The sequence below is a fragment of the Ostrinia furnacalis genome, unplaced genomic scaffold (genome assembly GCF_004193835.3).
Source record: "Ostrinia furnacalis isolate ACB-3 unplaced genomic scaffold, ASM419383v2 OfSCF1491, whole genome shotgun sequence".
NCBI classification, from domain to species: Eukaryota; Metazoa; Arthropoda; class Insecta; order Lepidoptera; family Crambidae; genus Ostrinia; species Ostrinia furnacalis.
Window position 1 is genome coordinate 133,909 of NW_021131730.1, and position 26,940 is coordinate 160,848.

At 42.6% G+C, this 26,940-nt stretch overlaps 5 protein-coding genes across 10 annotated transcripts in view; 3 read left to right on the top strand and 2 right to left on the bottom strand.

The window, feature by feature from the left end:
* Window positions 1-2,458: 2,458 nt before the first annotated feature.
* Window positions 2,459-11,393, bottom strand: LOC114352973 (reticulon-4-interacting protein 1 homolog, mitochondrial). The gene is made up of 8 exons (XM_028304751.1): window positions 11,255-11,393; window positions 8,577-8,784; window positions 8,038-8,258; window positions 7,539-7,727; window positions 6,988-7,100; window positions 3,974-4,112; window positions 3,537-3,686; window positions 2,459-3,002 (listed from the first exon to the last, which is right to left on the bottom strand). The coding sequence occupies exons 2-8, from the start codon at window positions 8,770-8,772 to the stop codon at window positions 2,880-2,882; spliced, it is 1,131 nt and encodes a 376-aa protein (XP_028160552.1). The 5' UTR covers window positions 8,773-8,784; window positions 11,255-11,393; the 3' UTR covers window positions 2,459-2,879.
* Window positions 11,394-11,468: 75 nt separating this feature from the next.
* TrpRS-m (Tryptophanyl-tRNA synthetase, mitochondrial) lies at window positions 11,469-17,050 on the top strand. The gene is made up of 7 exons (XM_028304749.1): window positions 11,469-11,656; window positions 11,907-12,134; window positions 12,782-13,021; window positions 13,583-13,727; window positions 15,079-15,230; window positions 15,513-15,644; window positions 16,185-17,050. The coding sequence occupies exons 1-7, from the start codon at window positions 11,567-11,569 to the stop codon at window positions 16,389-16,391; spliced, it is 1,194 nt and encodes a 397-aa protein (XP_028160550.1). The 5' UTR covers window positions 11,469-11,566; the 3' UTR covers window positions 16,392-17,050.
* A 660-nt stretch (window positions 17,051-17,710) lies between these two features.
* LOC114352976 (serine/threonine-protein kinase MAK) lies at window positions 17,711-20,861 on the top strand. 6 transcript variants are annotated; one of them, XM_028304757.1, is made up of 5 exons: window positions 17,712-19,495; window positions 19,578-19,640; window positions 19,721-19,840; window positions 20,010-20,206; window positions 20,596-20,861. In XM_028304757.1, exons 1-5 carry the CDS (start codon window positions 18,657-18,659, stop codon window positions 20,655-20,657), a joined length of 1,281 nt encoding a protein of 426 aa, XP_028160558.1. In that variant the 5' UTR covers window positions 17,712-18,656; the 3' UTR covers window positions 20,658-20,861. The 6 variants fall into 6 exon arrangements, with proteins under 6 accessions (XP_028160555.1, XP_028160558.1, XP_028160557.1 ...); XM_028304756.1 differs by having other exon boundaries at window positions 17,713-19,495; window positions 20,010-20,231; XM_028304759.1 differs by having other exon boundaries at window positions 17,715-19,495; window positions 20,010-20,200.
* Window positions 20,862-21,294: 433 nt separating this feature from the next.
* TBPH (TAR DNA binding protein homolog) lies at window positions 21,295-22,506 on the bottom strand. The gene has a single exon (XM_028304738.1). It carries the CDS (start codon window positions 22,333-22,335, stop codon window positions 21,460-21,462), a length of 876 nt encoding a protein of 291 aa, XP_028160539.1. The 5' UTR covers window positions 22,336-22,506; the 3' UTR covers window positions 21,295-21,459.
* Window positions 22,507-22,717: 211 nt separating this feature from the next.
* Window positions 22,718-26,940, top strand: part of SA1 (stromal antigen) — a 40,933-nt gene continuing 36,710 nt past the window's right edge. The window contains exon 1 of the mRNA XM_028304739.1: window positions 22,718-23,378. Coding sequence (XP_028160540.1) covers window positions 22,911-23,378 — 468 coding nt within the window. The 5' untranslated portion in view covers window positions 22,718-22,910. The remainder of the gene's footprint in view (window positions 23,379-26,940) is intronic.

Here is a 26,940-nt window from a genome sequence, read left to right on the forward strand (position 1 = left end):
TGTACTTACTGTAAATATCCCCTTTAGTTGAGCCTACTATTTTGTAAATATCCTCAAATCAAATCAAATCAAATCAAATATATTTATTTTGCGAACATGGGTAAATGTAGGTATTACAAGTATTTTAGTATCTCCATCTTCCACCTTTTGGCATGCAAAATTATAAATCAAACTTATCAAATTTCATTTACATAAAAAATAATTTTCACTTAAATAATGTCAGATCAATCGCAGTCATATTATAATTGAATAAACATTCTACATTACATTTAAACATAAAATAATAATAAAACAATGTCATAAACACAATAAAAGTTATAAAATTACATATTATACAATCACATTTATATTAATGGTTACAATTCTCTATCATTAAAATATTCATTCATATTATAATAACATTTATCTATTAACATTTTTGATAAAATAATTTTAAATTTATTTAAATTAAATTGCTTCAAGGATTCTGGGAGTTTGTTGTAAACCTTTGGAGCCATTTCTGTGACATTTTTACGCATTAGTGCGGTTTTACATTTATTATTTGTGCAAAGTTCGGGTTTTCTAGGGCGAAGGTTAGGTATGTGATCTTTTTTTTTAAACAAATCTGGATTAGATTTTACGAATACACACAGTTCAAAAATATATATACATGGAAAAGTTAATAACTTCAGTGATTTAAAATATGGCTGACAACTTTCTATAGGTTTTAGACCGCATATAGCCCTAACACATCGCTTTTGAGCCCTCAGTAATATTTCTCTGTAGGTAGAATTGCCCCAAAATATTACACCATAACGAAGAGTCGAGGCAACAAAACCATGGTAAGCCGTTAATACTGTATCACGGTTAGCAGTCTTAGCTAACTTGTAAAGTGCAAATGAAAATTTATACATTTTTTTGCAAACTTCAATAGAATGGGATTCCCATGACATATTGCTGTCTATGTATATGCCAAGAAATTTTGTGCAATAATAATAATGACCAAAATTAAAGACGCTACTAAACAGAATTATATTTTTTTAATTATTAGACATTCAAATCCTGAGCCCCGATTACGGTAATATTTAACGTCTACAATCCAGACACGCTTCTTCGATTCTGCGATACGATTGGTCAAAACAGCTGACGTTGACTGACAGCTGACTGTTTTGACCAATCGCATCGCAGAATCGAAGAAGCGTGTCTGGATTGTAGACGTTAAATATTACCGTAATCGGGGCTGATTTGTCCAATATCAGGTGTCAGACAATCACACAACATAGATTCCGTTTTACGTTAATTTTGCGTTCCGTTGAGTAAAATGTCTAAAAATAAATCCTAAAGCATAAAGTTAAAGGAAATAAAACACTATGTAAAAGTAAATATCCCGTTTTGAAACGGCTAATTGGTATAGTGTAAATATTTGTATTGTAAATATCCTCTCTTGTTATGAAATGAAAAATAACTATTATTTTTTTAATTTTGTAAGTGTAAATATCCTGTTCTGAAATGAACACTCATATTTGAAGCTGCTTTACTTGGGAGAATATCCCGTTTTGATTAAGATTCAAGTGACGAAAGTGAGTATTCAGCACTAAGAACAAGACTGCATACTCAGTTTAATCTATATATATATATAAAAATGAAACCCGTTTCGCGTTGTCACGGCATCACGTGTGAACGGCTGAACCGATTTCGATAATTCTTTTTTTTTAATGTTTGTAGAAGTCCAAGGATGGTTCTTATGGAAAAAAATATTAAGAAAATCTCTACGCTAAGGCGGTACGAAGTTCGCCGGGTCAGCTAGTAAATAATAAAAATGTAAATATCCCCTTTTGAATAGACACTCCTCAGTTGTTCTTTCTGCTCCGTTGCTACATTATACATAATAATTACCGCTCTTGCAAAATGAAATTCGCGATTTGTCTCTCTTCATCAGTTTTTGTTTCCTAAACTTTCAAGTACTACATAACTACATCTACTTATTTACATATACACTACATGATACATACAATAATATATAAAATTATACATAGGTTTATTAATAATACATTGTGTGTGTCAATCGAAAGGGTTCTATTCTACTACTTTTGTAACTTGACAAGAAATAATGTTCATATTTATCTGCAAACCGGACTGCACTTACTCTGTAACAGTGTGGCCACCGCCATCTTCCTAGTCTGCACCCTGCACCAAGTTCTGCAAACGGTCGACTAACGCTCGCCGGATAATGAATGAGTTCTCAACTGTTTAGAACTCGATGTCTATTTTAGTTTCCATTAGTGTCTTTTCGTCACTGTGAAGTAAAAGTAGCTTAATATTTGTATGCACATTGTGCACAGTTAGGCACAACAGCGGCGCTGCAGCGACATCTTACCTGTTTTAGTTGACGATCGGTGCCGACAACACTTGCAGACGCGGGAATGACGTCATACGCCGATAACGTTTAGCATTCAATGGGGTGAAAAAAACTCCAACACCAAAAAGTTATTTGTTTATTTCTAAAAATAAATGTAACATTAACCTTTAAAAACTACATGCGCGGTACCTACTCAGTTGTGATGCAGAACACGATACATAATTATAATAAATGTATTTTCAATGCCAATCAAGTATACATATCTTTTATCTAACTACATAATTTATAGGTACCATCACCAAAATAATGGTCATCTTTGAATAGGTATAATAATATTAACTACGTAATTGTAACAAAAAAATCGATATCACCTGTAATAGACTTAATAATATAAGATAATAAATATTTATGTATAATACTTGTATAACGAGCTCTGAGCTGATCTATCTATCCATACCGAGAGGAGTTAAACTGTCTCTGCGCACACGACACCCCGGCGTGGCGCTAGTGGCGCGGCGCTACTGGCGCTAGTGGTACGACGCTAGTGGCGCGGCTGCGCGCGGAAGTCGAGCAGCAGCTTGCCGCGCGCCGAGCCCCGCGCCGCGCGCTCGAACGCTTCCCGCGCGCGCCACCACTCGAACGTCTCCTCCACCTGCACGCAGAACTGCAACAACACATCCACTCGTCAGACCGGTGCAGCATCACGTGTAAACGGGCCTGCGCTTGCCGGCCGGCGCGATTGGATCACGACTCGTGGGGAGACCGCGATGCTAAATAAATATCTTTCACGAGGACTGATCGTACATCATCATCATCATCATTTCAGCCACAGGACGTCCACTGCTGAACATAGGCCTCCCCCAATGACTTCCACATCGCACGGTTGGTAGCGGCCTGCATCCAGCGCCTTCCCGCTACCTACGCAGAACTGACGACCGATGGGGCAGCAAGGTTCTGGAATAGAGGCCACGTACCGGAAAACGCAGCGTGGGACGTCCACCCACAAGGTGGACCGACGACCTGATCGTACGTTAACCGTTAAAATCTACGCATCCTAAAATGATCTCTTCACACACCGGGAGCGGGCGGCGATTCTTTTACTGGCAGCGGGGCCCGCTCGCGACGATCCCGCCCCGACGATCTACGTTCGGACTTCGGAGAGAAGCTCGCGAACGTCCCCGAGCGTGATGTAACTGACCTTGCCCTGCTCGGCGAGCTTCCTCAGGTGCTCGATGTCGTCGGCGTTGGGCGCGAAGTAGGCCCAGCGCACGTGCGGCGGGCACGCGCCCGCGCCGCCGCCCGCGCGCGCCGCCGCCGCGCCCTGCGCCAGCAGCGTCGCCGTCGCCACCTTTGACACCAAACCAATTACATTTTTACGACGTATATTATGTTTGTTTTTTTCCGCTGTAAATACAAAGCAAATAGGTAAACAAAGAAAGAGTAAACTTGACGATTTAACCTTTAGATAAGTAGAATAAGTTACTTGACATCACCAGGCTATTCTAATCAAAATCTCAATCTAACTAAGTGTCTGGTAAAGTACAATGTTTTTAAAACTATGTGCAAAGGAAACCAGTACAGGGCCGGCATCGGCATTGTAAATTTTTAAAGAAAGGTAAAAAGCACGGGTCGTACCGCGGTGCCGGCCAGCAGGCCGCGCGCGTCGGTGTCACGCAGCAGCGGCGTGGTGAGCGTGACGTAGCGCCCGAACCGCCAGCGCCGCGCGCCCGCCTCCGCGCCGCCCAGCCCCGCGCAGTCCAGGATCACCTCGTACCTGAGCACACACCACCACGTCACGCTGCGCCCGGCGCCCGCGCCACACCGCAAGGCACGGACGGGGACGAGACAAAATTTAAGGATTATCGTAAGGATATGTTATCAAATAAATAGTGGTGCATACACGTGAGCCATAGAACCGTTCACTCGTCGTTAATACTGCAAAAACAGCACAGATAGAGACCGAAACCTAAATATCTGCCTGGAACGGGCATTGAATTGAATCTTGAATTTCCTTATTCGATTTTTTCTTTAGAAACATTTAAATTCTCAACAGATGAGTGCTGCATGCAGAAGTGATCCATTATATAAAAAAATCAATCAGTACGAATTTCATTGAAATCGATTCATCAGCGATATTTGTTTATACTCAGTTCAATTCCATTGCAGCATAATAACGAAGTTTAAGCGTAGATAACAGTGATCATATTGTTACTAGCTCGCGCCTTATCAAGCTTTTTGGAACAATTCGCACTCTTAGTCACGCCGCCGATACAGCACTGGGTCATGATCGTGTCATGACTGTGCGTACAGAGATACGCTCAACCAGGAAAAACTATAACAATGGCTGTTTTGTTCAACTTTTACCTTTAGTAGGTGTAATTATAGCTATCAATAATTCAAAGCCCCCCACTGTTGATGTAGGTACCAAATAAAAAACATAATATTTAAATTGCGCACCGCAAATAAACAAGAAAATAAAAATAAGCAAGTACAAGTTACGTTTCAGTGTTTTTTACATGAGGTAAGAAAAATATGTTTATGCAAATAACATGAATATTTATAAGTAATCTTAACTTCTTTGTTGTTTAACTGTAGGTAGACTGCTTGACTGTTACAAAACATGATAGATAAAATTAATAAATAAGCATTAAACATTTATCTACAAGTAATTTTTAAGAAGGTGAATTTTTTAATTGTGAATTCAAAAAGCAAAACATGTAATTTCGTTTTTAGATGATATTTACTGAACCGATTCTTCTTATCATCAAATATTCTGTTTAACTTATCTAATAAAAAGAAAGAATGATAATAATAAATGTTAGACGTCAATAAAGTTAAACAAAACATCAAAACAAATATCATTTTAGATGATTACTCGTTTTAAGTAACTGCCTAAACTGATATCAGAGTCAGAACTGTTCTTGGATTAAAACTCATTAAAACTCATTTAGTTCTGTAAATAGGCTTAAAAAAACCACTTTTACACGTCCCAGTATTAACCCTACCACTGCTTCAGGACAATAAATGGGCCAGTGCTGAGAAGAAGCAGCGCAAGAAACTCAGTCACTATTGTCAGCCTCTTTTTCAAAGGTTTACATGCTTTAAAATGTACAAAGTTATAAATATTTATGCGAGCTAGGCAGTAACGTAAGTAAGATTCATCATCTGACTCTGTGAAAGATTTATTAAAGTTGAAGACGCAATTACTAAAAAAAAAAAAAAAATCCATAATGTTATCAACATGAATATTACGATCTTCTGTCGATAACTTCTACGACCTTCTGCCGGTTGGACATTGTGCGTCTTGTAGTAGTTAAAACATCTCGTTACCTTATCTAATACAAAACTTATCATTGAAAAAAAAAACTATTTGCTTTAATTTGAAAATTGATATTTTAATGTCTATGGTAACACGACCGCAGGAAAGTCTCTATTGGTGCACTCCTAGCGATGAAGCACTATATTACTTTACGCAGATTTCATGGACACAATAGGGAATATGCATCGATTTTAGAAGTTAATAAATTGTGTATAAATAAACACTAGTTAAATCATAGAATTTCTGAAAAACTTGTTTTGAAACCGAACTGGAAACATAAAAGTTACAAGTGTTTAAACTTTGTATGGAAATAGCTGAGCGTGACGTCAAATGTCACCCACCTATAGTATCTTGTATAGGACTGCGCGTCGTTCTTACATGACCAATGACGTTATGAGATCTCCAACGTCTGTATTTTAGGTATCTTTTGAAATGTTTGTTAAAGAAAAGCAATATTTGATTTGATAATGCCAAGTCTACTGAAATGTGAGAAAAATAAAAAACCTTGCATATTCCCTATTAAGTAACTTGATACTACACTCAACATCAAATAAATCGCACCTCCCGCAACAAGCACTTTCAAACGTATGCATCCCCACTTCCCGCCAATATTGGCACCATTTAAAAGCCTAGTTCTAAGCTTCATTTCATTAAAGGAAAGGTTTTTACCCCAAAAATGTGTCTTTAGAAGGATCCAGAGTCACTTCTTCAAAAAATAGGCTATTACGCTTGAGCCAACTTTTATGGCTGTAAAACTGTTAAGTTGGGATTAATCGGTATCCATCTGTTAAAGAGGACACGTGTGATCATTATTTGGTTTAACAACCATAAAATTTGGTCTAATTGATCCCAGAGGTGAGCCCAAAGTAAGGTCTCTTTTCAAGTCACATTTATAGATAGATGAGATAGGTAGATGATAATTATTTATTTAGAAATTAAATGTGTTTTTCTTTAAGGATATTTATTGGGCTTTCAAATAACACCAATATTGTTGGGGCACCATGATTGTGTCAGAAGAAAATCTTTATAAAGTTCGCGTCGCGGAAGGTGCGGTTTATTTGATGTTGAGTGTAGTTGATACAGTTCGCGAGGCGTAAGCTGAGCTTTGAATTTTTTGGCATTCGGTTTCAGGTGCATGCAAGTCCGCCGCGCATCTGTCACACTTCATCTCTCGGAGCGGTAGTAGCGTGACGTGTTCAATTTTTCCATACAAACATTTTTGCGATTTCTTTATCTGACTACTTTTGGTGATCAATCACACAAATGTAAAGCTCAGCTTATTCTCGCCGAGTTGTCGGCGTTGTTTCTACAGACGCGTCACAATACTCACGGGCCGGAGTCCTCGAGTAGACGCGCGTAGTCGGGCGCGTGGCGGTCCAGCGCCGCCGCCGCGCCCAGCGCTAGTGCGCGGTCGCATTGCTCGCCCGCGCACCCCACTATCACCTGGGGGACATTACATATTGAAAAAACAAAAACTTACAGTTTTTCAAACTTATGTACTCAATAAATGAACTGAAAAGTAATTTTGATATACCCAGTATCACTCTCACGAGAGATAAGAATTTAGCAGTCTCTCAAGCTAAAATCCGTCAAGTCGTTTAAGCTGAAAAGAATTACTACCCTTTGGGCGCAGCTGCAGAGGAGTCAAAAATTCAAATACGATACAAAACAAAAATCCAGCTTGATCCAGTTCAAAATAAAAATCAGCCCGCCTGCAGTCGTCCAGCGTCGCCGGCGCCGGCCCGGCACATGCTCACCCGCGCGCCGGCCGCCACCAGCAGCTGCAGCGCCGCGTGGCCCACGCCGCCCAGCCCCAGCAGCGGCCCGCGCCCCCGCCTGCAGTCGTCCAGCCGAGCCGGCGCCGGCCCGGCACACGCTCACCCGCGCGCCGGCCGCCACCAGCAGCTGCAACGCCGCGTGGCCCACGCCGCCCAACCCCAGCAGCAGCACGCGCGCGGCCCGCGCCGTGGCCCGCAGTCCGCCCGCGCGAAGGGCCGCGCTCGCGCTCAGCGCCGCGTACAACGCGCCGCCCGCTTGCAAGTCGTCCAGCGTCGACGGCGCCGGCCCCGCCTGCCGAAGAAACACTATGTTACATTGTCAATACACGTGTTGACACCACCAATCGATTGCTGTACTTTTTAAAAATGTCAAAACGAGATTCCCATAGATTTTGTACAGCAGTACAAGCGAGTGACGTCACTATTTTGCCAACCTTCTTCGACTACGATGCAACCAAAATTCTTAATTTACAGGTAATTTAAAATTAATTAAGTTTTTAAGACTAGAATGAAGGATCTTTTTAAAAAAGTTGTGATTTCAAATTATTAGGGAATAGTATTAGGTATGTTCGGTGGCATCGAATATCTCCCTCGTCACGCACCCAGCGGTCGCGCACCAGCACGTAGTCGGCGTGCGCGCCGGGGCGGTGCGGCGGCAGCACGCCCCACACGCGCGCGCCGGGCCGCAGGCGCGCCGCCGGGCCGCAGCGCACGGCCGTGCCCGCGAAGTCGCGCCCGCACACCAGCGGGAACTCCACGCCCTCCGCGCCCTCCGCGCCCTCCACGCTGCGCAGCGCGTTCAGCACGCGCGACCCGTAGCCGCCTGGAAAGCAATTATTTATTTTCATGAAAAAAAAAACAACATAATATGTAATAAATAATAGAATAGGCACTTTAGATCAAATATGCCTTACGTTTCGCTAAATGGAACAAAACGAAACTTTTAAAAACTCTGCTAAAGAAGGAATTACGTCCATAATTAGTGGTGCATGCATCAATGTGGAATCTAAGATAATTTCTCCTGATATTGGCACGAATCGGCACCTGTAACTGGATTCGCGACAGAGGCTCACTGCAGTCTATTACGCCTTTAGTGCTTCTGAATGTTTTCTTAATATTTTTTTTAAAAAGTCAGCGTCACCCAGCATGGCGACGTCGAGCGGGTTGATGGAGGAGGCGGCGACGCGCACGAGCACGTCGTCGGGCGCGCGCAGGGCGGGCACGCGCGCCGCCTCCAGCCGCAGCTCGTCCAGCGCGCCGTACGCGTGCGCGCGCCACGCCGCCATGCGGCCCGCGCCGCGCACCGCGCCCAGCGCCGGCGCCGCTGCCGCTGCCATCGCCAAGGATCACTGGAAATACATTTTGTTATGTTACACAGTATGTTATGAGACTGTATAATCGGACATTCTCATTTATTTGATGAACCGTATAGGGCTCAGTTATACAAACATGATAGTAAAACTCCCGTTTGAAAATTCCAAGTAGTTTTCGCGGTATAAAAATTCAAAGTTACCTATTTTTTTACTTCAAAATAATGCAAAAATATTCTCACTCGTTAACTAATAACATTTAATTCAGAATTGTTATAATACTTCATAGAGCTCTTAAAACTACACGTAATAAGCGTATTAAGTGCTTCGTAAACGCATTCAGTTAATTAGGAAAAATGATTTTAGTGATTTTTGTTTTTAATTTTTTTCTCAATTATACCTTAATATATGCAAACATTTTTAATTGCAAGATATAGTCTGATATTTAATCTAATTGTATAAAAAATATCAGCTTTAAATTCCGTGATGTATTTGAGGAAAATCAAATTAAAAATATGCGCCATATAGAATTGTAAATTTCCCATCACTTTTTAATAGCAATATTTCTTTTGGATGTTTAAATATCATCAGCTCGATTGTACCAAATTATTGTATTGACATTCGATTTATTATAGGTTTCAAATCGATGAGAAAATTATTAAAGGTAGGATAAATTAGACTTCCTAGATTTGTTTACATACTTTTTTAGTTAGTTACTTACATACAACTTAAGTTAATATAAGAGTGTTAAAAAAGAAAAAAGACTCGACTTGAGAACCTCCTCCTTTTTTTGAAGTCGGTTAAAAACAATGTGAATGTGACTTTTTAGAACCTTCAACACTATGCACATAACAGGCGGGATTTGAAACTTTTTAGACATGAATTATTCCTTCCAAAATTGTCGACCCTAGACTCGTAAACATTTTATTAAGACGTTTTATGTTTTTTCTCAAATATATCACGGAGTTTAAAGCTGATTTTATTAATACAATTAGACTAAATATCAGACTATATCTTGCAATTAAAAATGTTTGCATATATTAAGGTATAATTGAGAAATAAAATAAAAACAAAAATCACTAAAATCATTTTTCCTAATTAACTGAATGCGTTTACGAAGCACTTAATACGCTTATTACGTGTAGTTTTAAGAGCTCTATGAAGTATTATAACAATTCTGAATTAAATGTTATTAGTTAACGAGTGAGAATATTTTTGCATAATTTTGAAGTAAAAAAATAGGTAACTTTGAATTATTATACCGCGAAAACTACGTGGAATTTTCAAACGGGAGTTTTACTATAATGTTTGTATAACTGAGCTCTATTCGTTTCATCAAATCAATGAGAATGTCCGTTTATACAGTCCCATAACACACTGTGTGTTAGGACACCACAAGCACATCAACAAAAAACACAGAATGTAGGCCAAGCTATGTCATCATGGACCTATTATGTCGTGTCATGAAAACTACTAAACCTTAGTGACAGGTTATCTGTGTTCAAAAGGAGGCTCATAAATAAAAAGGTACATGGTAGAAAAATCAATTCATTATTGTCAGTTCCTGTGCAAGAAAAATTAAAAAAAAATTAGAAAAGAAATTATTTATTTATTTATTAGGTACACCAACAAAGTCACATACACAATACAGTTCATACATTTTAACATGGTTTAACACATGATACGTATATGACCTCAATTACAGGTATACACAGCATTTCTTTTTGCAATGTTAGGGTAATTATACACTAGTAAAAACAAAAATCGATTGAATAGAGTCTAGAGTTTAAGCACCGAACAATATAAAGGACTTAGTAATTGTTCATTTAAATGAAATGGAATAAACTTAACAACCATATTAACTTTCCATAAGTTCTACAAAATCAGTCGGGTCAGCTACTTTGAATAACACAAGTAAAACTTAGTAGTTAACTAGCCTAGCCCTTAGATATGGTTACATCCCTGAATTTATTTGTATTTATACAAGGTGTCTTAGTAAACTATTTCAACCGGAAAGAGTGATTTTGGTGATTAAATACAACAGCTTTTTGTTTCTATAATCACTATAAAGTAAATTCAAGCTCCAAAATTAGTCTTTCGGATCTTCAGAGTGTAAACATTAATATTTTTTTAAATAAACTCACCTGTTGAAGACCAGTTTCTTGGGTGATAAATGCTGAGCGAGCCTATTGGTATTGACGTAGTGACCCACTATTTTCTACACCTATTCGCTTTCGTTTGTTATCTATACTAATATTATAAATGCGAAAGTAACTCTGTCTATCTTGCTTTCACGCCTAAATCACTGAACTGATTTTGATGAAATTTGGCATAGAGATAGTATAAAAGGAATAGGAAAAGGACTTACCAAAGAATACGGACTTACAGGCTTAGATTAATAAAGCCTTACAGGTTTATAAAATGAAAATTAAACCACAAGCGGCAAATCTTAGTTCAGTAAACAAACCTAAATCGACATAAGAATTCTTAATATTTAATTCATACTCACAATGTTAGGTCCCAAAACTGTGCGTAAATAACAAATTTAACCAATCTCGAGTATTATTTATCAAAGTTTTTTCAATTCTTCGTTAAAAAATTGTAAGCGCCAGAGGTTATAAAAATTTTCTTACCATAAACAAATTGTTTTGACTTTTATTTTTCTACATAGTTTGGTTGTCTATGGTCCACTTTTGACAACAAAACACAGCTGATTGCTGTCAATTTGTGGATTTGCATTTTGCTGTTGTTAATAAAATTGGAATAGTGAAAAAAACAAAACGTTTATTACACGGTATTTAGGTGTACACAACTCTGATAAATGGATGTCTTCAGAAAAGGTCTCATTCATTGTAAGCGATGTGTTCATGTTTTTCGCCAAAATGCGATCGCTCGAAGTTTGTCCAGTAAGGTACGTTTATTTACATTATTTCTCTATTAGTTCGGATGGGATTAATGTTTATTTTGATTTTTGTATAAGATTCCATACTTTAATAACAAATAGACTCGTTTCTAAAGAGCTTCCTGAAGTATTGAACATTCTAACCTATAATCAAGTGATTTTAGAAGAAGAACAGTTATAGGTGGTTTACATTGAGACTTCTTGTAGTCTGAAAAGCTCTGTCGCGTAGTCTCATGTGAGATTTGATAAAAAATTGCAGAGCTTAGAAACGGCGCCGCCGGTGGGCTGCTCGGCAGAGGCGGGCGACGGCGGCGCGGACGAGGCGGGCGCGCGCTGGGAGCGGCGCGTGGTGTCGGGCGTGCAGCCGACGGGCGCGCTGCACGTGGGCAACTACTTCGGCGCGGTGCGGCGCTGCGTGCGCCTGCAGGACGCCGGCGACGACCTCACTATCTTCATCGCCGACCTGCACTCGCTCACCACTAAACAGGTAATATATTTCACTGCGGAATGGCACAGAGAAGAGTTTTCTAGCTGGGATGCCTCCTTATATTAGTTTCATTATTTTCTGATAGCAACTCATAATATCCATAATCATCAATTCATCAACAGCCCTTTACAGTCCACTGCTGGACTACGAGCCTCCTCCACTATAGTGGAGGGTTTTGCCATAATCTCCACGCTTGGCAGGCGGGTTGGAGATCGCAGTTTAAAAGATTGATGTTTTTCAGAGAGCGCTGCTGCCCATTCTCTGTTTGATGTGTAGTCCCTAAGTCGCCTCTTACGACACCCGCGGGAAGAGTAGGGGTTGGTGACAAATGTATTCTACTCTGCCGTCACCACACGGCACTGCAATATCCATAATATCCATAATAATCATAATTTAAAATAAATTACCATACCACTTCTGTAACATTCTGGATGTAGTAAATTACTGGATATTGAGCATTGCTTGTTGAAAGCTATCTAGTTTGACCCTGGTTTTAGACATTCCTCAGATTCCTCATAAAAATATATTTAAAATTAAATACTGAAGTGATGCATATTTTTGGTTCAAATGAAAAGTTTAGTTAACATACACGTGTTTGGTATTATCATTCAAAGATTATACTCACAAAATTATAAAAACAACTCCAGGACCCTCAGCAGCTCCAAGAGAACGTTCTCGACCTGACAGCGTACCTGCTAGCCAGCGGCATCGACCCGGACCGGAGCACGCTGTTCGCGCAGTCGGCCGTGCCGCGCCACGCCGAGCTGTGCTGGCTGCTGGCGTGCCTGGCCACGCACGCGCGGCTGGCGCACCTGCCGCAGTACAAGGAGAAGGCCGCCGCCACCAAGGAGGTGCCGCTGGGGCTGCTACTCTACCCTGTGCTGCAGGTATTTTTATTTGGATTTTTTTTTGTACAAAATATATGTGACCAAAAATTCAATGATAAGTCAATGTCGTACGGTGGACATGGTCATGACTGCTTTAGGAAAAATCAAGTTTTTTTTTTAATTGTAACGGAAAACATTTTATTTTATTTATTTTTGTGTAAAAACTGCAAGCATTCTAGGGTTTTTAAGAGTTGCAGTGGACAACAATACCACTTAAGTTGCCATTAAAAAAAAAGACAAATATTTGAAAAATTGTGGCTGTGATAACTTAAAATATCATAAGGGATGTCAGTTTTTAAAAAATTTGACAATTTATTATATAACTTAAAAAAAATTCACTCATTTTTTCTTATATTTCCTGAAGTATTCATGACCATGTCCACCCTACGTCGCCGGGTTATCGTTGAATTTTGGAACACGTTGCATAAAAAAAAATCCTGCAAACCCTCTGTGGAAAGCTAAATACATAATGCTTGTGTTGCAAATGGGTCAATTACACAATGTTCATCGGCGATAGGGATCGATTTGTGCGAGGACATAATAAACTGTCGTTGCGTGCAGGCGGCGGACGTGCTGGTGTACCGCGGCACGCACGTGCCGGTGGGGCGCGACCAGCTGCAGCACCTGCAGGTGGCGGCGCAGCTCGTGCGGACCTTCCGCCACCGCTACGGACCGCTCTTCCCCACGCCGCGCCCGCTGCTGCCAGGTATCCTTCATAATCAACGTAATATACAAAATAAAAAAATATATTGACCAAGACGAAGCGCGAGAACGGACACCGAAGTATGGGCGACGCCCAGCGAAACTAGCTGAAGTGCGTGTTTACACTATATCGTTCGTTCGTTTCAGCCGAATGACGTCCACTGCTGGACAAAGGCCTCACCCAAGGATTTCCACAAAGACCGGTCCTGCGCCGCCCGCTTCCAGGCATTTCCCGTGACCTTCACCAGATTGTCGGCCTACCTAGTTGGAGGCCTGCCCACACTACGTCTTCTGGCTGGTGATAACCACTCGAAAACTTTTCTGCCCCAGCGGCCATCAGCTCTGCGAGCTATGTGCCTCGCCCACTGCCATTTGATTTTAGCGATTCTACGGGCTATGTTAATCACTTTAGTTCTCCTGCGGATCTCCTCATTCTGATTCGATCACGCAGGCACGCACTGATGTTTCGATCTATTTTCCGCATAGTGTAACTGTGCCATATGTAGTAGTTTTTTATTTTAAAGAGATAACTTGGAATTGTCATTCTCACTAAAATGTCTCTGGGGTGGTGGCGTAGTGAGGCGGGTCGTTACATTCCCTCTAATATGGTCGAGTGAAGCGATGGCTGGTTCACTCGTCATGTCTGTGAACAGGCGCTGCTTTCGGGGACTGGTCAATCCAAGTTATTCAAATTTATGTATGCGAGTCATTTCTACTAGTATCTAATATGTAAGTCTAGATATTAGCACGTCACTACCTTGTTTAATATACCACGCAATCTTGTATACCCATTCTTATAAGATACACCATACAAGAATGCATGGNATATAACATTAAAAACAAAAAAAAATATAAAAACAAAAATGTATAAAAAAAAAAACAAAAAACATTGTATATAACTATCATCATCATCATCATTTTTGTAAATATTATTGACTCACGTACTTTTACAGTTTGCTCGTACAAAATAGCGAGAAACTATTCCACTCTCTCTCAAAAAAAAAAACCTATTTAAGAAAGTCAACATCTACATTTATCTCTAATTATCTGGTAATAAACTACCAGACTAATAATAAAAAAAAAAACTATTTCTATTTATTTATATTAACCGGCAGACAGTGGTGACTGAGTTTGTTGCGGCGCTTCTTCTCAGCACTTGCCAAATGTTGGTCTCGAAGCGCTGGTAGGGTAAAAAGATTATGAGACATGTAGAGGCTCCTTAAGAGCAAAATGACGATTTGTAAGAACTATTTATAAGTCCAAACAAATAAAGAAATTTTGACTTTGACTTTGACTATGAGTGTAAAGGACTTACTCGCCCAGAGGTAGTACTGAAGTTTTTTTCTTCTCGACAGAGGATGGCAGCGACAGGATACTGAGCTTACGCGATCCGAGTAAGAAAATGTCGAAGTCGGACGCTGACCCCAAGTCGCGGATACTGCTGAGCGACTCGGACGACGTTATCACTAAAAAAATCAGAAAAGCGGTCACAGACTTCACTCCACAGGTGCGTGAACTTCACCCGAATGAAAGAACTAAAGCCCGGTCTGTGAGCACATATAATTTTGTCCAATGACCCCACGCTACCCATCCTTATCGCTCGCGTGTAATTATATTGCTGTCGCTACTGTGCGACGGGCGCCTGCAGTGAGCGCAACTGCAACATAATTACGTGCTAGTGATAAGGATGGGTAGCTTGGGGTCATTGGACATAATTCTACTTGCTCGCAGATCAGACTATAATTGATGTTTTGATCACTGCTTCCATTATTGTATTCTTATATCGCAGGTGACGTACGAGCCTGAGGCGCGGCCGGGCGTGGCCAACCTGGTGGCGCTGCACTGCCTGGCCGCCGACAAGACGCCCGAGGAGGTGGTGGAGGAAAGCGACGGGTTCACCACGGCGCAGTACAAGCGAGAGGTACGCCCCCATAAGCGAATGTGCGCGTCATCTATCGGAGGTCGCGGCTGTCACTCGTCATCGTCTTAATTTCAGACACAAGACGTCCACTGATGAACTGCATCTAGCTCCATTTTGCTACCTTTATGAGGTCGTTAGTCTACCTTTTGGGTGGACGTCTCACGCTGCGTTTTCCACGGGGTGTAGTGTGAGTTTCTGTCAAATGCATTCGATATCGACTACGTTAAAAAAATATATTATTATGAAAATTTTAGTTCTTGAAAGTACTCGCTAGGGGCGCTGTACAATCCGTCATACATTTAATGTCATTTTTTACGCACTCGATATCGAATATAGACTACGCCTCTTGGTAAAACGCAGCGTGAGACGTCCACCCACAAGGTGCACCGACGACCTCATAAAGTACGTGGCTCGGCCTCCACTCCAGAACCTTGCTCCCCCATCGGTTTTGCGTAACATGTGCCCTGAGCATTGCCACTCGTCGCCCAGTTGTTCTTTAGTCCTTCTCGGAGTTTTTTTGAGAACGCTTACGGTCCGCAGGTGGCGCGCGAGCTGTGCGCGACGATCGCGCCCATTCGCGAGCGGGCTCTACAGTACCGCGCGCGGCCGGCGCTGCTGCGCGACGTGCTGCGGCACGGGGCGGCGCGTGCTCGGCCGCGCGCCGACGACGTGTTCCAGCGCGCCGCCGAGCTCACCGGCCTCGCGCCCGCCGCGCCCGCCCGGGCCGCGCGCCTCGCACGAGGCTAACGACCAGCCGGACCACAATGAGGGCTATCGTTTTTATACTTACCTAACAGTTGGCACCCCTGGTGATTGACAGGACCTCACTCTACAGTGGCGCCATCTTGATGAGTGCAAATGCGATAGTCCTCCTCCTACCGCTTTAGAGCTCACCGGTTGGTGCCACTGTCTTCGCTCCTAGCAAGTGACAGGACCTCACTCTACAGTGGCGCTAACTGGTGAGCGCTAAAACGATAGCCCTCATTCGACTGGGACTGCGACTGTGACATTTGTAGAACGTGCAATATCCTGGAACCCACTAAAGTTTAGCCCGCTGTCTTAGATTAATAAGGCCTAGAATTAAATGGATAGTCTTCATACAAAGGCATCGTCAAAAATGAGACAAAAATCTTATGTCATTACTGTCAAAACGTTGTTAAAAATTTGAGATTTTTATCTACATTTATCGTAATAAAATGTTATTGTTTGTTATTTAACAACTATTTAATAAGAAATTTTATTAAAACAATACATTTTCAAGTTTTAAAGTTGCCTCACTTTTCGTGCACTTACTATCTATATCTAGGCTTTATTAGTCTATGCCGACGCAGGAGCTTAAAAACTCAATAAACTCCCAGTGTAAAATACTACTCTCAAAGAGTTCATTTTATTTCTACGCATAAGCCTTTAGAAGTAAACACGGCCACAGTGTTAACTATCCATTTCCGTTTTTGCTCTCGCTGTCATCAAATGGTGATTCTTTGCGATAGAACGAGACGACACGCGACATGACTAACAATGAGTAGTTAACACTGTGGCCGATAGTACTTAGTTTATGCTATAAACTGTTGAAAAATCATATAAACAAATTAGGTATTTATTTAGTTAAAATAGTTCGTAAGTATAATTTTTTTAAATGCTTAGGGATTGAAACAATCCTTTCTTTTTTGTTTGTTAATAGGGGTGTACATAAATTAAATAATACAAAAATATCGGTGTTTTTCTATTTGACATGTGAAATTATAATTTTAGGTTAAAAAAAACCTAATATTTTTTTAACCTAACGTTTGTTCGGTTCTTCTACATAGGTACTACTTTTTCTCCTAATAATATTTTTTGTACTAATAAAATTATACCAATTTCACTGCGTAATCCAAGACAGAATATTATTTTTTCTTAATTTATTTTCCAATTTAAATAAGGTTATTATGCTATTCGGAAATCAATAATTAAAATCGTTCCAGCTATTCTCGAATTATAAATGGCATAACTAACCCAGTTTTGTTTTATGTATTTTGATGAAAATGATTTGATGTCTGGATGGATGATTGTTAGTCTTTCACGCAAAAACTACTAAACGAATTTCGATGAAACTTTACAGTATTATTCTTTATAACCCAGAATAACATAGGCTACTATTATGTATTCTGTGATATAGGCTATAATTTATGACGATCTGTGACAAACTAAATTTCACGCGGGTGTAGCTGCGGGCAAAAGCTAGCGATTAATGAATATAGAAACAATACATGTATTGCTTCATTTGATAATATAATTATTAAGGTCTTAATCTAGTACGTTTATGTCCTCAAATGAGCATTCCTGGGAATTACAATAAATTCAACAGAGAACTACTATTGTATCTAAGTTCTTAGATGAAAACAACTAAGATCATTGTATAAAAGTCGCTGTGTAATATTTTAGGTATAAATGTAATAAGCTTCAGTTTACTCAATCTGAAATTGTATCATACTGTATTAGTCACGAAATTACCATTATTGATTAAATACAAATACTTGTTTGTAGTTACCAATTATGCTGATTGCTAGGAAATTAAAATTGATATTTATTCAAAGGTCAGTTTATTGGAGCAGTTTCATTAATTTTAAAAATTATTACACCATGTATGTTTTGTCACTACGCGCGGTTACCATAGCGACGCGATGCACACAATTTCCTCGACAAATCGTATCTTGGCACAATTTGATAAAGAATCATATTAGAATAAAATCTACTGAACTAAGAATGGTTCTTAATCGTTTACGGATTGCATAACAGGTGTAGCGGTGGCAAGTTAGAAAATTGCGTGTTTTCATCCGTGGGGAATAAGTCTACTAAAGTCTAAAGTTGCATCTACCAGAAGTATGTCACCAAACAATGTAATGTGATTCCAGTGTAATAATCGATTCTGGATCGTCGGATATACCGTCGAGTCACAATGGTCCGTGTGGACGGCGAGCATGCGGAGCTGGCGGTGCTGGGGCAGTGAGCGAGGCCGCCGCAGCCGCAGCCATGAACCGCTACGTGGTGCTGCAGCAGCTGGGCGACGGCACCTACGGCTCCGTGGTGCTGGCGCAGCGCCGCGACTCGGGCGAGAAGGTGGCCATCAAGCGCATGAAGCGCAAGTACTACTCCTGGGACGAGGCCATGAACCTGCGCGAGGTCAAGTCGCTCAAGAAGCTCAACCACGCCAACATCGTGAAGCTGCGCGAGGTCATCCGCGAGAACGACACGCTGTACTTCGTGTTCGAGTACATGCGCGGCAACCTGTACCAGCTGCTGCGCGACGCCGAGCGGCCCTTCGCCGAGCCCGTGCTGCGCAACATGCTGTACCAGGTGCTGCAGGGCCTGGCGCACATGCACCGCCACGGCTTCTTCCACCGCGACCTCAAGCCCGAGAACCTGCTGTGCGCCGGGCCCGAGCTCGTCAAGATCGCCGACCTGGGCCTGGCGCGCGAGGTGCGCTCGCGCCCGCCCTACACCGACTACGTGTCCACGCGCTGGTACCGCGCGCCCGAGGTGCTGCTGCACGACACGCGCTACGGCGCGCCCATCGACCTGTGGGCGCTGGGCTGCATCGCCGCCGAGCTCTACACCTGCCGCCCGCTGTTCCCCGGCAACTCCGAGATCGACCAGCTGCACAAGATCTGCGCCGTGCTCGGCACGCCCGAGCGCGACGACTGGCCCGAGGGCTTCGCGCTGGCCGACGCGCTGCGCTTCCGCTTCCCGCCCGCCGCCGGCGTGCCGCTGGCGCGCGTCGTGCCCGCCGCCTCGCCGCCCGCGCTGGCGCTGCTGGCCGCGCTGCTGCGCTACCCGCCGCGCGACCGCCCCACGGCGCCGCAGGCGCTCCGGTACCTGCCCCGCTTCAAAACTAACGTGATTGTTTCGATTTCGTGCTATAATTGTATGATGAGATACAATATTTGCTTTCAGATTCCCATATTTCGCAGTGGGCGCCGCTTTAATTCTTCCACCACCGGCATCGAGAGCCCGACGGTGAGAGCGGCTCGGTTACGCTTGAATTATTTTAATATTTTTAGTATATTGTAGTGATAACGTCCATCTACTGCATTCAGGAGTGGCTCCCGGGCGGAGGCCGAAAACGCGCCGCCGATCATGCAGCAGCCGGCGCCGCAGCCGCCGCCGCCGGCGCAACCCGCGCCGCTCATGCGCGACCGCTTTGCCGATATACTCGGGTGGGTTAAGTTCTATTGCACGTGTCGCCGTATCGAATTATACTATTGTTGAGCGAGTCATAATAGATACTTAGTTGCTATTTTGTACTCGGAAATCCTCGAATCATGACCCTCCAGCCAGACCGGATTGCCGGGCTAGCAGATTGTATACACAGCGGTGGTGTGGCAGGGGCGAGGTGGTGCACGAGGCGGAGGCGCGGTCGGAGGCGCGGCGCGGGCGCAGCGTGCTGGGCGCGCTGCAGGTGGCGCCGGCGCCGGCGCCGGGTGCGGCGGCCGCGTACCTGGGCGCCGCTCGCTACGTGGCCGGCGCACGCATCGACACCTCGCTGTTCCACCCGCTGCCGCTCCGCTCGCATCACGGTACGAGTACGCAAACAGTACAAGTAGACAGGTATTTCTATGTTCCTCCGGATTCTCAGGGCTTTTTATATTTTATCTTCGAAATAGTTATACCTACCTGCTAATCGAATCGCTAATGAAATACGGTGCATGCGCGTTAGATAATATAATCTGTGAGAGTGGTGCGAATAGTGTTTTGCACTGCCTGCTCTATTTCCTCTACAACATACGACTCAGTTTTGCTAACCGCTGGGCGTCGCCTTGTACATGGTAATTTACTCAAATCTATTTTTTGCTCTATCGTAATCGTAACGACCTCGCCTGCCTGCTCGCTACTAAAAGAGAGGTCAGTTCTTTGAAATAAATTAGAGTTGTAGTCGGGCACGATGACGACCCATGGGCGTTGTTTGTTCCAGAAGCGACGGCGGTCGGCAGCGGGGCGGCGCGCGTGGACTGGGCGGCCAAGTACCTGCGCTGAAGCGCCCCTCCCAGTTCTTCGATTGATCGCGAGAATTGGGTCGTTCTACTCCAGAGCGTTGACAAAAACTATTGAATTTTGACCTTTTTGTAGTGATGTGATAAAACGTGATGTTTATTCCTGTGGTATCTTGAGATACATGAGTGATGAGAACTGTAATTAGATTGACACGAAATTCATATTATAATAAAAAAACAGTTTAAACAGTAAATAAAGTGATTATGAATGCAATTTGTTTACTTTTTGTGTATTTATCATGTGCATGAGGTACTTAGGTGTGATTATTGGAGTTGTGAACTTTATTAAGTTGGATATATAATTAATTTTTTTACCTACCACTTTTTTACCTATCTAGCATCTTTTTCATCATAGCGATGTACTTTCTTCTCCAAGAGTCTGCTTGGCTTTCAAGCTCTGGAACTGTACACTTGAAATTAAAGACCTCAAGAGATTCCTCACTATACAGGATTCCAAATTTAATATCCTTCCACTATTCCAATACATCAGGTATTTTCAGAGAAACAAGTGATGAAATTGTATTCGTTGATTGCGGTTGATTGGGTGAAAACATCAATAAAGTATTGAAAATTCATACCTCTACGAGTAGATATTTTTTCAATGGACAGATTTATTTAGATTTCACATTCTCAAGCCTCAAAATATAAACGGTAACAAAATAACAAGTCTCATTTAGACAACTTCATTACTATATTATATTATGTACACATTTACTTTCATATAAAATCTGACAGCGATCAACAAGAAAGGTTCGGTCCGGCGCCGCGGCGCGCACGGCCGGCGGTCACTCGTACTTGAGGTAGGACTTGTCCAGCGGCTGCTGCGCCGGCCACGCGTCCTGCGGCGGCCAGTTGAACACGCGCGCGCCCTCCACCAGCCCCCAGCCCAGCAGCTGCGAGCCGCGCGCGCCGCGCTCGCGCTTGGGCGACGCCGTGGAGATGTTCACCGACACGCCCTTGATGATGTGGTCCTGCCCGCACAGCGACTGCGCCACCTCGGGGTCCAGGAACGTCACGAAGCTGAAGGCGCGGAAGGGCCGCGGCACGAACACGTCCGTGACCTGGCCGAAGGCGGCGAAGTACTCGCGCAGGTCCTCCGCCGTCAGGCTCTCGGTGCAGCGGCCCACGAACACCTTGCGGTGCGCCGCCGCGCCGCCGTCCTTGCCGTTGGGGATGCGCACGTCGCACCAGCGCCCGTCGATCATGTGGCGCCGGCCCAGCGCGCGCGCCTGCGCCTCGTACGACGCGAACTTGATGAAGCCGAAGCCCTTGGACAGCCCCGTCTTGGCGTCGCGCTTCACCTGCACCATGAGCAGCTCGCCGAAGCTGGAGAAGTAGTCGCGCACGGCCTCCTCGCCCGTCTTCCACGGCAGCCCCAGCACGATGAGGTCGGAGCAGCGCGGGCGCGGCGCGGCGGCGGGCTCGGCGCGCGGGAAGGCGCACCAGTAGCGGTGCGCGGCCCAGCCCTCGGCCGGCGGCGACAGGCGCTCGTCGGTCTGGCGCACGCCGCGCAGCCGGCCGCCGGCGCGGTACTTGAGCCCGCTGGCGCCCGCGAACTGCGCGGCGACCGTGCTCAGCAGCAGCGAGCCGTCCTCCTCCGTGGGGAGCTCGATGGGCTCGTCCTGCTCGCCCTCGCTGACCGGCACGTATTCTATCGACATTTCGTTCAGCCCCCTACGCGTTCTTTCCTACTCTTCATCGCGTTTACATTATATGGGCTCGAGGGCTGAATTGTGATCGCGCTTGTCTCCAATATACAATTTCAATACCAAATTCCGTGATTGGAGTTCTTCTGCGTACACTTGGCAGTTGGCATTACGCGTGACGTATGACATCTGTGCGTATGACGCATGACGTGACGTTTCATGTCATAGTTTTTTTCTATTTTTAGTCTACGTTCGGATACTTTTCGCAAATTCGATCTAAGTGAATTTTGTATGAATGAAATGAGCGTTGATTTTGATTGAGCTATAAAGCTAGAATCACATCTGTTGACCATAGACAAAGCATGTCATAGACTTCCAAATGTGGTGATGGTGAGTTAAAAAAAACATTATTGTCTGTGGTTTGCTAGCGTCGTTTTGCATTTTTTTGCAGGCAGTTTGTGTAAATCAATATCGTAAAATCAATGAAGTGTTGGTAATAACTACTCTCAAAACGACTGGAAAATTATGGTTGATCACCAGACGTGATTTGTTTGTGACATTTTAAGTGACTTCAAATAGTGCTAATCAGGATGCACCGTCGCGGCGGGAAACGCATCCGAATGGATGATCCACCACCGGAGTACGCAAATCCGACCACTCCTGCAACACCAGCGACGGACTATGGCGGTCAATCGGTGCACGAGCCTGAACCGAATCGGTTAGGTTTCGACGGAGGAGCCGGTGAACCCGTTCGGGAGGAGGCTGAGGAGTCTCACCACGAAGAAGAGGAAGTTCGCTCGCCATCGCCGGCGCCCACCAAGCGCATCACTCGCAGTCGCGGGCGAGGCGCTGACGGCGGAGGCTACGTGGGTCGGCTGGCGGAGTCCCCGCCGCCCCCGCCGGTGCGCCGGCGGCCGCGCGGTGGAGGCGCCCGAGGCAGGGGCAAGGGGCGTGCGGCAGCCCCGCCTCCGGCATATTCACCTCCCCCGGTGCTGTTGCCTGGTGATGATGAAAACAGTCTGTACAACATCCTCCGATTTAACAGAACTGCTATCAATGTAAGTTTATAAGTTTCTTTACAAAAATGTAATTACAGTAGATTCCAGGCTGTGACTGGTCCATGTTTGGAAGATCTTTCTTGACTTTGCAACTAATTTTGAGTGTAGAATGAGACAATGAAGAGGCCTATAATATAAAGATCCTTTCCTGTTGACTATGTGTGAGTGTGTGTGTGACAAAGGTGACTGAGTTTCTTCCGCCACTTCTTATCAGTACAAGTCCATATGTTGTCCCGAAGTGGTGGTAGGGCAAGCTATATTTGGGACGTGTATAAGTGCTCTGGAAAGGGCTAAATAAAATATTTTAATTTTAAATTTTTTATCAATGCTCCTAAAACTACTTTGGAAAGGATGAATTTAAGGTTTATTTATTGTTATTGTATACGTAGATATTCGGGAATACCGGGAGAGCACGCGTGCTGACTCACCTGACGTGTCCAGACTGGTTTTTCAGATCTACCCCCAAGTGGGGTACATGACATGCCTTTCCCCCGGGATAGTTCACTATCACTTTAGTCTTTAAGTTCTATCACTAGTCTATATTACTAACACTTACACAACACATCACTCTTAACAACTATAATATGCATTAACTTTTCTATTTAAATTAATCGTCCACTTCACTTCCTAGATCTTCATCTTCCTCTTCATCTTCATGTGTTAAGTCCAAATTTGGTTTTTTGTTGTGGGACTGTTGAGGTGATGCTGATTCTGAGCGAGCCCTTTTATATTGTTCAGGTGCTGTTTGTTCATATTGTATCCTCCGTGTAGCATCAATATCCTGTGGCCCTGATACTCCTATAATATCTGCCCATTTTGAAGGTGAGGGTATAACTATGGTCTCCTCCTCCTCATCATCATCATCTTCCCTTAGTATGTTTTCTTCACTTTGTTGTTTTGGTTCTGTTTCACCTTTCTCTTCCCCAAATAGATGAATCTGGTTTATGTGTCTTTTTAGCAATTTTCCATTCCATTGAATTAAGTACCTACAAATTCCTATTCTCTTCTCTACCACACCTTTGATCCATTGGGGGCCTTTGCCATAATTCCTTAAATAAACAGTTTGTCCAACCTTTACTGACCTCACATTCCTGCTTTCATTTTCTTCCAATTCTTCAAGCTGTGGTTTATCTTTGAAAGTAAGAGGATTTAGGTAGTCAAACTTGGTTCTGAAATGTCTGTTATTTAATAATTCTGCCGGGGTTTTATCGTTGGTGCTGTTTGGCGTTGTTCGTAGGCCATATAACATTGATGTAAGTTTCATATGCCAAGATCCAGGTGATTGTTTTTTAAGTTTATTTTTAATGGTTTGCACAGTGCGTTCTGCCTGTCCATTAGAGGCAGGGTGATATGGTGCAACTAGAACATGTCTTATACCATTTGATTTGCAGTAGTTTTGAAACTCCTCAGAAATGAATGATCTTCCATTGTCACTCACAACTGTGTCAGGTAGCCCTTGTTCTGTAAATATTTCTCGTAATGTTTTTATTAGTGTTCCACTACTCATATCAGGAACTATCTTCACTTCTGGCCACTTTGAAAATGCATCAATTAGAATGAAAAAAGTTTTCCCTTGAAAAGGTCCTGCGTAATCCATATGGAGCCTCGACCATGGCTTATCTGGTCTTATCCAACTGTGTGTAACTTTCTTAGGCATGTTTCTATTTTCTGCACAAGTATTGCAACGGTTTATCATCTGTTCTATATTTTTGTCGATAGCTGGCCACCAAAAATAGCTTCTAGCTAGAGCTTTTGTTATTACGATACCATCATGGTTCGAATGCAACTCCTCCAATACTTTTGCTCTCATCTTTTCAGGCAATACTACTCTATTACCCCACAGAATACAATTTTTAAAAGAAGACATTTCCTCTCGTTTTTGCCAAAATACTTTGTATTCTGTCTCTACTTTACTTGGCCAACCATTTCGTATCCAATATAATATTTTGCTTAATTTTGGATCCTTTAGCGTCAATTTTGCTACTTCATCTGCAGAGAATTCTAACTCAAGTGGAGTTTCTTCGATAAATAGTACCCCTGAATATTCTTCTTCCACTTTGCCTTGGTCTGTAGAAGGCCAGCGGCTTAGAGCATCAGCATTTCCAAGTTTCTTGCCCTGAACATAGTCTATTTGATAATCATATGAATTTAATAATAGAGCCCATCTTAACATTCTTGGTGAAATAATATTTGGGATTGGTCGTTTTGGATCAAATAATCCTAGCAAAGGTTTATGATCGGTCCTTATCACAACCTTCCTGCCACTTATAAACTGATGAAATTTTTTTAACCCAAATATTATCGCTGCTGCCTCCTTGTCTATTTGTGCATAATTTCTTTCATGAACATTCATAGTTCTAGAAGCAAACATGATGGGTCTAACGGTGCCATCTTCCATTTCATGTTCCAATACAGCTCCTAGCCCATACTGAGATGCATCACATGTTAATAATAGTTTTTTCTTGAGGTCGTAGTGAACCAGCGTGTCTTCACTAGTTAACATTGTACGTAGCTTTTCAAAAGACCTTTGATGTCCGCTATTCCAATGCCATTTCATGTCACTCTGTAACAATTTGTATAGGGGTTCGGCTATAGTAGCTTTATGGGGTAGAAACCTATCGTAGAAGTTTAAGNTTCACAAAAATTACATTTTACCCATCTAAATCTACACTCTCCTTTGTGTTGTTTACCACACCGGAAACAATTTTGTTTTTCACTTTTTTTAAATGAAATTTTATTAATGTCCATGGGTTCCTCAAACACTTGAGTTGGACTACTAGTATTAGGTAAAATGATAATGTTAGAGTCACAATTGGCAGATTCATGCGACAAAGCAATTTCACAAGCCAATTGGAATGTCAAACTCGTTTGTTGTAACATTTTCTTTTGAATATCTTTATCTCTAATCCCGCATACCAATCGATCTCTTAGTGTGCGGTCGACATTTTCAAAATCGCAGTGTATTGACAATTTCCTCAAACTTGCTACATAATCTCTAATTTTTTCCCCGTCTTCTTGATTTCTAGAGTGAAATTTAAATGATTCCACTATTTCATTTGGCTTTGGGTGGAAATGATTGTCTAAATAAGTCTTTATAGTTGAAAATGTAACCTCACTTATTTTTTTAGGAGCAACCAATGACGATATTAACCCATTTAGCCCTACCGTACCCTATGTGGTACGGTATCTTTTTGAAAATATTTCGAAGTACCAAACTGTTATTAATTTGTAAAAATGATTGTGACAGTAAGCTTAAAGTGATTATTTTACATAAAAATATTTAAAAATATGTTTTAACAAGTGGTTTCGGAAATATTTATGAAATTCCTCGACATAAAACAAAAAAAAAATTTACAATGTATTTAAGATTCTTATTATTCATGGTAAATTATGTTATTTATCAATTTTATTTTAAAAATAGAGTACAATAGATATCATGACTACAAAAAAAATATTATTGAGATTATTTTTATACTGTTTATTCCACTCTAAAATAGGTGTACCGTATAAGGTACAGTAGGTCTATGCATGAGCAAATCGTGCGAAAAATAAAATTTAATTT